This window comes from Aquarana catesbeiana, linkage group LG01 (assembly GCF_042186555.1).
Source record: "Aquarana catesbeiana isolate 2022-GZ linkage group LG01, ASM4218655v1, whole genome shotgun sequence".
Taxonomy (NCBI): Eukaryota; Metazoa; Chordata; class Amphibia; order Anura; family Ranidae; genus Aquarana; species Aquarana catesbeiana.
In genome coordinates, this window is record NC_133324.1 from 373,151,918 (window position 1) to 373,165,524 (window position 13,607).

At 44.1% G+C, this 13,607-nt stretch overlaps 1 protein-coding gene across 1 annotated transcript in view; it reads left to right on the plus strand.

The window, feature by feature from the left end:
* Positions 1–13,607, plus strand: part of AGTPBP1 (ATP/GTP binding carboxypeptidase 1) — a 320,556-nt gene that overhangs the window by 138,657 nt on the left and 168,292 nt on the right. Inside the window, exon 7 of the mRNA XM_073633531.1 lies at positions 767–898. Within this exon, the coding sequence (XP_073489632.1) occupies positions 767–898 (132 nt within the window). The remainder of the gene's footprint in view (positions 1–766; positions 899–13,607) is intronic.

Genomic DNA, 13,607 nt, shown 5'->3' on the forward strand with positions numbered 1-13,607 from the left:
TCATGGTTCAGACAGAAGCTAAAACAATATAGAGGTTGAATGCTTTACTATATTCACTAGCCTTCTGATAGTAGCCTAATGTATTTACAGTGCTTGTTAAAGGGGATGCTTGTAAGGCCTGCGGTCAATCAGGGCAGTGTGGAGTATAACAGGGCAACACATTTTGCTAGTTATGCGAAGGAATGTTATTTTACTTCGAGCTGAAGGGACATTAACTTTATGGTGCACAGAGTTTAAAAAAAACCCGATCTCAAGGGTTTCAGGTCTATACACATGGTCAGACCTGTGGTGAGCGTGGCTGGATGTATTTTGTGTGAATTTCCTGGTATTTTAGGGTGTCTAGCATATATGCAGTATGAGATCTAAAGCACTAAGAGGGCGCACCAACCTCGTGCATTATCCTTGGATATATTTGATTAAAAGAGTAAATTAAAAACTACTCACAAACATGTGAAAGAAAACCGCAATATAAATAGCCTTCAGATGATGGCAATCGGTCTGACGACAACAGACTCCAGATGGTAATGGAGAAGATTTTGAGGGCCACTGCCAGCTGACGCGTTTCGAAGAGATACCTTCTTCCTCAGAGCCCAGCTTAGGCCCATGTCAGTGTTTTACTGCAAGAAAAAGAGAAGTGTGAAATAGCTCTCAGTACAACCTTCTCATGCTAAATTTGATGTCCCTTTACAATTGCTTTGAGCGACAGATGCATTATCATTTCCAGTGTGTACGTTCAGGAATCATATTTGGTGTTTATTTTCCACAGATAAAAAGTTTGGAGTAAAGGCACGAGTAAGTGGAGCACTAAACATATCTCTGAACCTGGTGAAACAAAATCTGCAATCTCCAAAGCTGCTACTGCCATGTCTTCAAGTGTTACGGGTGTACTCTATGAACTGTAAGTGGTATTGTAGCGAGAAAATGTATCCTGCAAATGTGAGAACATTCTTATTTAGGAAGTTAATCGTTAAAAGTTACCAGATAAAACAACCAGGGTGTGGGAAAAGTCAGGGGGGGAGGGAAATAGCAAGATGCTGGGCTGGTAGGCCCTCTTTTGAGGAGGGGGAAAATTGAGAAAAGGTAGTGGTATTGAGAAAAAAAGGAAAAGGGATTGAGACAAAAGAAACGCGTGGATCAGAGTAAGCATGAGTTCAGATACAGGCGTAACACAGGCAGTAAATTACCCAGCGGACTAACCATTCCACAGGTTATGTAGCTCATGTCTCAGGTATGTCCTGGCATCCATGGAAGAAAAATGCAACCTTGTTGCCCAAATTTTATTAAATGTATCATAATGATCTCTACATGTGTACCCATCTCTCTCATTCTATATTATTATTGTGCTAAATTTCTTTTGACCAAGCTAGCTGCCTATTTGACTGAGCCTCTGGATTTTATAGTTTGAATCAGTGACCTAGATCAAGTATGCATATTAATATTTCCAAACTGATTTTGACTGGCAGCATGTTTGCTTAGAATCATTGACTTATTATGTAATGAAACCAGGAGGTTATCATGACTGCATGGTACCTATCCTTTTCAAATAGATGTCTGTATTAGCAGTCTGTTTATGTATTATACCAGGTGTCCTTTGAATTGTAATTAGAGACAAAACTCTTTTTTTTCTTTCCCCAAATTTAGAATTTTTGCCCTCGTTGGGGAGATTCACCTTCTCTACTTATCCTGTTTACCATTAACACAGAGCGTAAAAGTGAAAGAAAATCCCCAATTTTATTTTATTTTATTTGAATTGTTATCAAAACAGGAATAAAAACACACTAGTTCTGGTGATCCTGGTGACAACCAGACATTTCCTCATTTTGGAAGCATCGTTTTGGCTATGGGACTGGAAGTGGAGAAAAATCATGCCAATGGGATAAGAGACAAATAAAAAAAATGACAGGGCTTATAACTCTCTCTTACTCTATCCAAAATTTATGAAAAGTGTTGCCTTTAGTTTTACTTTAAAGTGGTTCTAAAGGTTCAAGGTTTTTTTTTACCTTCATGCATGCTATGCATGAAGGTAAAAAAACCTTCTCTGTGCTGCAGCCACCCTAATACTCACCTGAGCCTCATCGCGATGTGCACGAGAGCCTCGACTATCTAGGGACTCTCCCTCATTGGCTCCCGCAGCTGTCAGTAACAGCCAGTGAGCCAATGAGGAGAGAGAGAGGGCAGGTCAGAGCCGCGGCTTGCTTTTGGGGCGGGAGGGAGGGGCCTGGAGTTCCAGCGGGGGACCCGAGAAGAGGAGGATTCGGGATGCTCTGTGCGAAACCATTGCACAGAGCAGGTATGACATGTTTGTTATTTAAAAAAAATAATTGCTTTTAATATCACTTTTAATGTAGTGTGGTCTTCAAAGAGGAGTTAGCTGTTCTTTCTGACAGGTGCCTGGATCACAAGAATAGCTAAACAGAGTTTCACGTAAACTGTGTATTCACTTGTGTACTCGTGCCAGATCTAAGCATTGTTGCTATATACAAAACTAATCTTTTGTATTATCCTTTGTGGATACATCTGAATAGAGTACAAGGGCCTTGTATCCAGTGCTAATAATGAATAGAAGGCGTAGAAAGTCTTGATTAACATTTTTGCTCGACTTTGATGCACTGTACAGCTAACAGAATTATTTGTACAAGGTTATTCTCAGTATTGAGTAATTTACCGAAAAATATCTGTAAAATATTTTGACTGAAATGATTACACGTCTTTATGTTGCATAATCATTCAGAATGAGTGTGGAGCAGTAGACACCAGGACATGTCCTGTTTGCTTGAATTGGTCATCAATGCAGTGTTTACACCAAATGCCCAGGTACACGGTTGTAAAGCATTAGCTTTTTTGCTTAAAGAGGTTGTAAACCCTGAGAAAAAGAGGGCCGCTAAGACAGCTGACAACTTCCCCGGTGTTTCTTCCGGGTTCGCGGGCTCCAGCGCTGTGAGTGGGCAAAGCCGCAATGAAGTCACTCTCATGCAGGAGCCGCCATTTGCAGCATGGGCTCTGAAGCCAGTGTTCTATCAGATTACCGCTACCCATCAGATTGTGCAACAGAAGTGATGTTCCAGCAAAAAAATACTTACTGTGCATGCCCTATACGTTCCAAACACTTCATGATCTGACGGGTAGCGGTAATCTGCTAGAACACCCATGCGGAGAACTTACTACACCCAGCTAAGTCTTGATTCTCAGAGTAATTTTATCAATAAAGTGAGCGTATATAAATAAATATAGTATATTGATATCTGTAATGCTGTTGGATGGTTAATTTTGAAAGCCTAAAGGTTTAGCGCTGAGCAGTGCGGGGTGTACCAACATGGCCTCTGCCACCTTCCTACTGCTGGTGTCCAGCTTCTTTCAAAATAGAACATCAAAACAGCATCATAGATGTCAATCTGCAATATTTGTTTATATACGCTCACTTTATTGCTAAAATTACTCTGAAATTCAAGACTTAGCTGGGTGTAGTAAGATGTATGTGTGGGTGTTCTATCAGAATACCGCTTCCCTTCAGATCATGAAGTGTGTGGAACGCATCACGCCATGGAACGTATGTTTGAATGCATCGCGCATGCACAGTAAGGTTTTTTTTTTTTTTGTCAGAACGTCACTATTGTTGCACAATCTCATGGGTAGCGGTAATCTGATAGAACACTGACACAGTAAGCAGGACCTTCAGAGCGCACGCGCCCATGATGTAATCGGCTGCATGCACTCTGAATATCTCCTAAACTGTGAAAGTTTAGGAGGTATTCACAGTACCTACAGCTAAGCCTTGTTATAGGCTTACCTGTAGGTACAATTAAGAAATAAGACTTTACTTCCTCTTTAACCACTTGCCGACCGACTCACGCCGATATAAGTCGGCAAAGTGGCACGGGTGTGCAAAACAACGTACCCGTACGTCGATGAGTCATCCAGGGCTAGTGGGTGCACGCACGCCCACCACGCGTCGCAGGAGTGTGCCCACGGACTCGAAGTTCACCGGTGGCCTGCGATCGTGACACGGAGAGGCAGAACGGGGCGATGTAAACAAGGCATTTCCCTGTTCTGCCTAGCAACATGACAGGGATCTACTGCTCCCAGTGATCAGGAGCAGTGATCTATGTCATGTTCTAGTGAGCCCATCACCTCTACAGTTAGAACATGCTGAGGGAACACAGTTAACCCCTTGATCGCCCCCTACTGTTCAACCCCTTCCCTGCCAGTGACATTTACACAGTAATCGGTGCATTTTCATAGCACTGATCGCTTTATGCCAATGGTCCCAAAATAGTGTCAAAAGTGTCCGATATGTTACTAATAAAAAAAATCATTAATAAAAATTTCATAAATCTGTCCCCTATTTTGTAGACGCGATAACTTTTGCTTATTGCGATTTTTTTTTTTTTTAAACCAAAAATATGTAGAAGAATACATATTGGCCTAAACTGTGGAAGAAATTCGTTTTTTTTATACATTTTTGGGGGATATTTATTATAGCAAAACGTAAAAAATATAGCTTTTTTTTTCAAAATTGTCACTCTTTTTTTTTTATAGCGCAAAAAATAAAAACTGCAGAGGTGATCAAATACCAACAAAAGAAATCTCTATTTGTGGGAAAAAAGGAGGTCAATTTTGTTTGGGTACGACGTCGCATGACCGCGCAATTGTCAGTTAAAGTGACACAGTGTCATATTGCAAAAAAGGGCTTGGTCAGGAAGGGGGTAAATCCTTCCGGGGCTGAAGTGGTTAAAGCGCAACGCCATTATTATTTTATTATTATACAGGATTTATATAGCGCCAACAGTTTGCGCAGTGCTTTACAACATGAGGGCAGACAGTACAGTTACAATACAATTCAATACAGGAGGGATCAGAGGGCCCTGCTCGTTAGAGCTTACAATCTAGAAGGGAGGGTCAAATGAAACAAAAGGTAATAACTGTGGGGGATGAGCTGATGGAGAAAATAGACATACAGTTGTTAGGTGTGGGTAGGATAGGCTTCTCTGAAGAGGAGGGTTTTCAGGGATCATCCTAAAGCTAATAGAGTAGGAGATAATCGGACGGATTGGGGTAACTAGTTCCATGGGATTGAAGAGGCTCTGGAGAAGTCCTGGAGGCGAGCATGGGAGGAGGTGACGAGGGAGCTAGAAAGCAGGAGGTCTTGAGAGGAATGAAGAGAATGATTAGGTTGGTATTTTGAGACTAGGCTAGTGATGTAGCTGGGGGCTAAATTGTGGATGGCTTTGTAAGTAGTTGTCAGTATTTTGAATTCAATCTGTTGGGTGAGCGGAAGCCAGTGGAGGGATTGACAGAGAGGAGTAGTAGATACTGAGCGGTTGGTAAGGTTGATGAGTCTGGCAGCAGCATTCATGATGGACTGAAAGGGGGATAGACTATGTAGAGCTAAGCCAGTGAAAAGGGAGTTGCAGTAGTCGAGGCGAGAGAAGACCAGGGAGTGAGTTAAGAGCTTTGTTGTGTCATTGGTTAGAAAAGGCTGTATTTTAGAGATGTTGCGGAGGTTGAGGCAGCAAGATTTGGACAGTGATTGGACGTGGGGCTTAAAGGAGAGTTCAGAGTCCAGGATAACACCTAGGACCTTGGCATGCGGGGATGGGCTTATAGTTCTGCCATCGATTTTGACAGAGAGATCAAGGAAGTGGTGTGACATCCAGACTAATATATAATCAGAGGTGGATATACGTTGTATTTAAGCTGATCTAAAATGTATCTGAAAGTGTTTTTTTGTTTTGGATAGAATGGTATGGGTTTAGAAATTCCAAGCTTCTTTTTGTCTGTCTGTATCTCTGCTGGGTAGCTTCACACTCTGTTTGTCCTGGTGACCTCTGTCACTAGGACCGAAAGTGAAAGAAAATTAAGTATTGTGAGACTTTGCTGAATTCCTATTGTTATAGTTGTTTCACTGACAACTGTCTGAAAAGTTTTCCCCTAATTTGCAGAGATTATATCTCGCTTGCTGATGGGAAGTGAGGGGAGAAACTCTCCAATGGGGGTATGAACAAAAAAAAAAAAAACCTGGCAAGGAATTTACTCATTCCCTACTCTATCCAAGACAAAGATTTGTTTTTCGGTATAAGTAAGCTGAATTGTTTTTTGTGCGACAGTTTTAGCTACTTCTGAAATCGAGCTAACATTACCTTGATTTTCTGACTCTGTCCTGTATTTTTTTTTTTTTTTAGGAGCTTGAGTAAAGGGTCCCCATAGATGTCTTGAATTTATGGTCAATTCAGCAGAAATTCAAACCATGGTGGCAAGCGCCACCCACCTCAATCAAAGTTTATTTAAAAATCTATTGCACCGGGTATGAAATTATTGGCCGAACAGCGACTGCGTCATATCAGATGCATTCACTGTTCAGCAGTGCCATTGAAGTCAGGCAGCCTTTGGTGCCGTGGCTGCCAGCATACAATAGCCCAGAATGTAGATTCCTCAATTCACACTCTTATGCCCCGTACACACGATCGGACATTGATCGGACATTCCGACAACAAAATCCATGGATTTTTTCTGACGGATGTTGGCTCGAACTTGTCTTGCATACACACGGTCACACAAAGTTGTCGGAAAATCCTAACGTTCTAAACGCAGTGACGTAAAACACGTACGTCGGGACTATAAACGGGGCAGTAGCCAATAGCTTTTGTCTCTTAATTTATTCTGAGCATGCGTGGCACTTTGTGCATTGGATTTGTGTACACACGATTGGAATTTCCGACAACGGATTTTGTTGTCGGAAAATTTTATAGCCTGCTTTCAAACTTTGTGTGTCAGAAATTCCGATGGAAAATGTGTGATGGAGCCCACACACGGTCGGAATTTCCGACAACCAGGTCCTATCACACATTGTGTGTACAGGGCATTAGCATGGATAGAATAGCCTGTGGTCTGAACAAGATAATATTGAGCCATGTATGGTGGCCCTAACACGTATATATCTCAGGTCAAGGGAGTCTCTTTTAAAGATGAGGGTCGGGCACTTGAGCAGCAAATGAAACTTCATGTTGTACTTTCCACACTCCACAAATATATCTTTTGCTTGGTTAGGCTATGTGCTGGTGCTCTTTAGGATTCCATACATGAAACCGAGTTTGAATCCTAATCATAGGAATGTGTTGGTGTATTCATATCATTTTTGGCATACTGGACAGATTTTTTTTTTTTTTTTAGATAGAATAACATGGAGGAGTAGTTGTAAGTTCCTATACATCCCTTACAAAGAGGTATTTTGTGTTTCCAGTATGTTATTCATTCCACATCCATGTTGATGAGTTTTAGAAGCTCTTGGGATTTTCAGTATCCAAGAATAAGACAAGAATCCTCTTGTTGCATAGTTCAGCTTCTTAATATAGTTTGTTATTATTCCTACACAGAGTCAGAGCACTGTAAGCAGTTTTGGATCTAGTTCTTTAACAAACAAAATGCAGCTAGATTTAACTAATGTTTAGATTGAAGTTGTTTTTCCCAACCTCTCATTACTAAAGAAATTCCAGATTCTAAAAAAATTTACAAAACAAACTACTTATGTTTAAAAGTATATTGTGTTTAGGCATATTTCTGTTTCAATCGTTTTTATAAAATTTTTCTTTCCAAGCAATAAAAAGGAAAATACAAGCATAGCGACAATATAAGCCTTATTACACTCACACAGCAACGTAGGTACGAATAAAGATCAGAGTAATGGGGTTGGACCACACAGTGGGTCCATTCCAAATATGTCCAAGAGAAAAACAAAAGCTAGATAAAAAAGGAAAAAGTATGCGTCAAAAATAGAAAAAAAGGGGCCTCATAATGGTAATAAATTGTCCGATCGCCAGAGAAAACCAGCAACATATTAGTGGTTGTAACATTATTCCAATTAGGAGATCGGATAACTGAATTGGACTGGGTTTAGGCATATTTCTAATGTTCAATCAGGTTTTTGTTTTGTAATATTTGGCCTCATTCAATAAAAAGTTGTTATTGATGAGTACAGTAACCCATGACAATCAATCAGAAACTTTCTTCAGCAGAGTGAACTGTACTTAAAATAGAACTAAAGGCTTACCTTTTTTTCATTTTGGATACAGTAATTTAAGCTTTTAACTCCTTTTTGTTTTGTTTTTTGCCATCTGTGTCCCATTGAGGAGTTTTTCCTTTTGCTTGCTGCCCAATAGCCAAAACAGGAAGTGAGAGGAAATCCCTTCACAGTGAGGGAATCCATGGTTGTCACCAGGGTCACCAGAGTTTGTGTTCCCAGTGGCAGATTTCCCTTTTATTACTGTTCTGGTGACAGCCCATTATTTGGGATTTTCATTTACTTTCATTGGTCGGTGATAATGGTAAACAGGACAAATAGAGAGAGTGAGTACCCCTAACGGGAAACAAAGAAAATCTGACAGGTGTTCTAATTCCTCCCGCTCTACCCAAAACTAACAAAAACATTGCCTTTAGCTTTGATTTAACCACTTGCCGACTGCCCACAGTACATTTACTGTAGGCGGGTGGCGTGGCCAGGCTGGATCACGTACATGTACTTGATTCAGCCTGTTATGGGTTAGGGGCACGCAGCATGCCGCTCATCATCATGTGATCGCTATGATTGGTCATATCGATCACATGAAACCAATTTAAACAAACTGTCATGAATGGATTTCCATTAATGAACAGCTTGATTACAATTGTGATCTGTGATTGGCCTACAGCAATCACTTGTTACCTGGCTACCTGTGTCATGTGATTAGCTGTAGCCAATAACACATCACAACCATAAGAAAGCTGTTCATAAATGATTAACCCATTTATGACAGCTAAAACTATTGATCATCACTAAGTTTAAAAAAAAAATTGAATAAAAACATTTTTTTTTTTTTTTACGCGTTGTCACTAGGGATGAGCCGAACACCCCCCGGTTCGGTTCACACCAGAACCTGCGAACGGACCGAAAATTTGCACGAACGTTAGAACCCCATTGACGTCTATGGGACTCAAACGTTCGAAATCAAAGTGCTCATTTTAAAGGCTAATTTGCATGGTATTGTCCTAAAAAGGGTTTGGGGACCCGGGTCCTGCCCCAGGGGACATGTATCAATGCAAAAAAAAACTTTTAAAAACGGTCATTTTTTCGGGAGCAGTGATTTTAATGATGCTTAAAGTGAAAAAAAAAAAAGTGAAATATTCCTTTAAATATCGTACCTGGGGGGTGTCTATAGTATGCCTGTAAAGTGGCGCGTGTTTCCCGTGCACAAATAGTAATTTTTAAAGGAAAAAAAGTCATTTAAAACTGCTTGCGGCTTTAATGTAATGTCGGGTCCTGGCAATATGGATGAAAATCAGTGAGACAAACGGCATGGGTACCCCCCAGTCCATTACCAGGCCCTTTGGGGCTTGTATGGATATTAAGGGGAACCCCGCACCCAAATTAAAAAAGGAAACAGCAGTATACAGGCTCTGAACAGCAGTATACAGGCGGTGCAAACAAGATAGGGACTGTAGGTTTGTTGTTAAGTAGAATCTGTTTGTAATTTTGAACTGGTACATTTTTAACGTGTTTAGCTCCAGCCAAAAAATCTATTTTAAGCTTTTTGGAAAACATAGGGAAGGGTTATCACCCTTGTGACATTTGTTTGCTGCCTGTGCTCCTCTTCAGAAGATTTCACCTCACTTTTTGTCCCAGTGACAAATGTTTTTTGAAAATTTGGGTTTTTTTGTGAAACAAGGATTGGTGATAAAGCATCAGTGGAAAGGAGAAATGTTTTTCCCATATTAACTCTTACAGGAGAGAATTTTCCTTCCTAGGGGTAGATTTCATCTCACTTCCTGTTGTCTCCTTCCGTTTGCAAGTAGTAGTCGTTTGTAAGTTGGATGTTTGAAAGTAGGGGCCTGCCCTATATACTCAGCAGAAATTTGGACCTTAGGTGTTGTTGTGGCCACAACACTGTAAGCCCTCACAGGGCCCTGCTGTGAAATATTAGATCAAGAATTGTAATTACATGCCCCTGTTAGACAGAGGCAGAAAAATTTGGCCTTTGGTGGTGGTGGTGGTGCTGGTGCCACAACACTGTAAGTCCTCACTCGCTCTTGGTGGGCGCAGAAACGAGCCCTGCTGTGAAATATTAGATCAAGAATTGTAATTACATGCCCCTGTTGAACAGGGGCTGAAAAATTGGGCCTTAGGCACTGGTGCTGGTGCCACAACACTGCAACCCCTCACAGATACTCTAGTTGGAACGCAGGAACGAGCCCTGCTGCAAAGTATTGCATCAAAAATTGTAATTACACGCCCAGGCACTGGTGGCGGCGCCCAGAACCAAAAATGTTCTTACAAGCTATCAGCGTGATCATTGAGGAGGAAGAGGATAATTACTCAGGATAGTCATTTAGCATCAGCATAGGCAGTCTTTGAAGGGATCTGAGATTTCAAAAAAAATTATTCGGTTACATCAGCATCAGGTGCTTGGTAGCTGGTGGTGATCCAAGACTGATTCATTTTTATGAAGGTCAGTCGATCGACCGAGTCGGTGGACAGACGCACCCTGTGATCGGTTACAAAGCCTCCAGCAGCACTGAATGTGCGTTCCGAAAGAACGCTGGATGCAGGACAGGCAAGTAGCTCAATTGCATATTGTGCAAACTCTGGCCAGTGATCCATCCTCAAGACCCAGTAACCCAGTGGATTTTCGGTGGGAAAGGTGTCCAAGTCAGATGTTGCCCCTAGGTAATCCCGCACCATGTAAAAACAGACGCTGGCGATGGTTGCTGGAACCGATCATACCTTGGGGCTGCAGACTAAAAAATTGTCTGAACGCATCGGTCAGACGGTCACATTCTCCACCGCTCCTTCTTTGACTGACCGAAGCCTCAGCAACACGTTGTCCAGAAACAGGAGTTTGTATCCTCCCAGTCTCCGGGAACGCGTTGCACAGACCTTACTGCAAGGCCTCCCGAAGATGTTTCATCCTCTGCTCTCTCTGCGATGGCAAGATAAGGTCCGCAACCTTAGCCTTGTAACGTGGATCAAGGAGGGTTGCCAGCCAGTATTGGTCCTTCTCCTTGATACCACGAATACGAGGATCCTTATGCAGACTTTGCAGGATCAGGGAGGCCATGCAGCGTAGGTTTGCTGAGGCATTCGGTCCGGAGTCCTCTGGGTCACTAAGGATGACATGGTCCGCAGCCACCTCCAACCAGCCACGTACAAGGCCATGTGTTTCTTGGGACTGATCCCTTAAAGACTGCTGCTGATGCTGAGTGCCAGGCTCCACCTCCATACTGACACAATCCTCCTCCTCGTCCTCTTCCTGTGTGATTGGCGGGCACGCAGGAACACTGTCTGGATAAAGGGGGCCTTGAGCGCTAAGGAAGTCCTCCTCTTCCTGCCTCTGTTCTTCCTCAAGTGCCCTGTCCATTATTCCACGCAGCGTGTGCTCCAACAGGTGGACAAGGGGGAAAGTGTCACTGATGCATGCACTGTCACTGCTCACCATCCTCGTGACCTCCTCAAATGGTGACAGGACAGTGCATGCATCCCTGATCATGGCCCACTGGCGTGTGGAAAAAAAAACAAGCTCCCCTGACCCTGTCCTGGTGCCATAGTCGCACAGGTACTCATTGATGGCCCTCTGCTGCGTGTGCAGCCGCTGCAGCATGGCCAACGTTGAGTTCCACCTGGTGGGCATGTCACAGATTAGGCGGTTCTTGGGCAGGTTAAACTCCTTTTGGAGGTCTGCCAGCCGAGCACTGGCATTATATGACCGGCGGAAATGCACACAGACTTTCCTGGCCTGCCTCAGGACATCCTGTAAGCCCGGGTACCTGCCCAAGAACTGCTGCACCACCAAGTTAAGGATGTGAGCCAAACAGGGCACATGGGTCATTTGTCCCTGTCGGAGGGCAGAGAGGAGGTTGGTGCCATTGTCGCAAACCACCATTCCTGCCTTAAGTTGGCGTGGCGTCAACCATCTCTGAACCTGCCCCTGCAGAGCTGACAGAACCTCTGTCTCAGTGTGGCTCCTGTCCCCCAAGCACACCAGCTCAAGCACCGCATGGCATCTTTTGGCCTGCATACTTGCGTAGCCCCTTGAACGGCTACAGAGCACCGCTGGTTCCGAGGACAAAGCACAGGAAGAGGCCATGGAGGAAGAAGAAGAGGAGGGGGTGGAGAAGAGAGGTGTGTCGCAATCATTAGTAGTGGCATTTTGGAGGCGTGGTGGTGGAACAACCTCCAACACTACTGCACCTTGTCCTGCATCCTTCCCAGCTGCCAGCAGAGTCACCCAATGCATGGTGAAACTTGGGTAACGTCCCTGTCCATGCCTGCTGGACCATGAGTCAGCGGTAATATGCACCTTACCGCTGACCGCCCTGTCCAGCGAGGCATGGACATTGCCTTCCACATGCCGGTAGAGAGCCAGAATCGCCTTCCGTGAGAAAAAGTGGCGTTTGGGTATCTGCCACTGAGGAACCGCACATTCCACAAACTCAGGGAAGGGGGCAGAGTCTACCAACTGAAAAGGCAGCAGTTGAAGTGCTAGCAATTTTGCCAAGCTAGCATTCAACCACTGGGCATGTGGATGGCTGGGAGTGAACTTCTTTCGGCGGTGCAGCAGCTGGGGCAGGGAAATTTGCCTGGTACAATCTGACGTTGGTGTACCGAAAGCAGATTGCCCACAAGTACTTGGCTGTGACACACCTAATTCTACACCTTCATTTCTTTCAGTGCAGGTCTCAGAGAGGACTGAAGGTATAGTGTGGTTGGAGAGCTCAGCTGATGAGGAGCAAGGAGAGGTCCTCTTTGTTCTTTAATGTGGGTCTTTTAGATACGCTTGCCAACGAACTGCATGGCAGGTCAACATATGTCTGGTCAGGCATGTGGTGCCCAAGCGGGAGATGTTTTGGCAACGCTTGAGACATATGTTGCAAATAGCAGCGGTGCGATCTGATGCACTCGTCTCAAAAAAGGCCCACACCAAAGAACTTTTGGAATAACGCGCAGAGACAGCAGTGCCCTGCACATGCGGAGCTTTGGGGTGTGATTCAGTCAGTGTGCTGCCCTTAGGCTGGCCCGTGGAGGGCATCCTGCCTCGTTGGTGATGTGCCTCCTCCTCCTCACTCCTATCAGGCACCCACGTTGAGTGAGTGACCTCATCATCCCCTCCCTCCTCATCACTGGAGCAAACCTGGCAGTATGCTGCAGCAGGGGGAGCATGACTGCCAGATTGCTGTCCTTCTTGGGCACCCCCTCTGTCCGTGCTCACATTACTGCCTTCATCTAGCTCAGTATCATCATCAGAGCCTTCTAAACGCTGGGCATCCTCCTGGAGCATGTACCCAACACTGTGGTCAAAAAGTTCGAGGGACTGCTCAGGAGGACATGGTGGGGCTAGGGAAGGAGTCACTGATGCCATTGAGCCGAGGGAAGAGGCCACGTTGGCAGCTGCTTTGCCAGACAAAGCACCCTGAGCATGCGTGAGAGAGTATGAGGAGGATGAGGATGGCTTGGTCATCCACTCAACCAAGTCTTAAGCATGTTGCGGCTCAACACGGCCAGCTGTCGAAAAAAAAGGCCAAGCGAGTCCCACGGCCACGTGCTGATGAGGATGCACCATCTCCACGACCAGCACTGTTGCCTC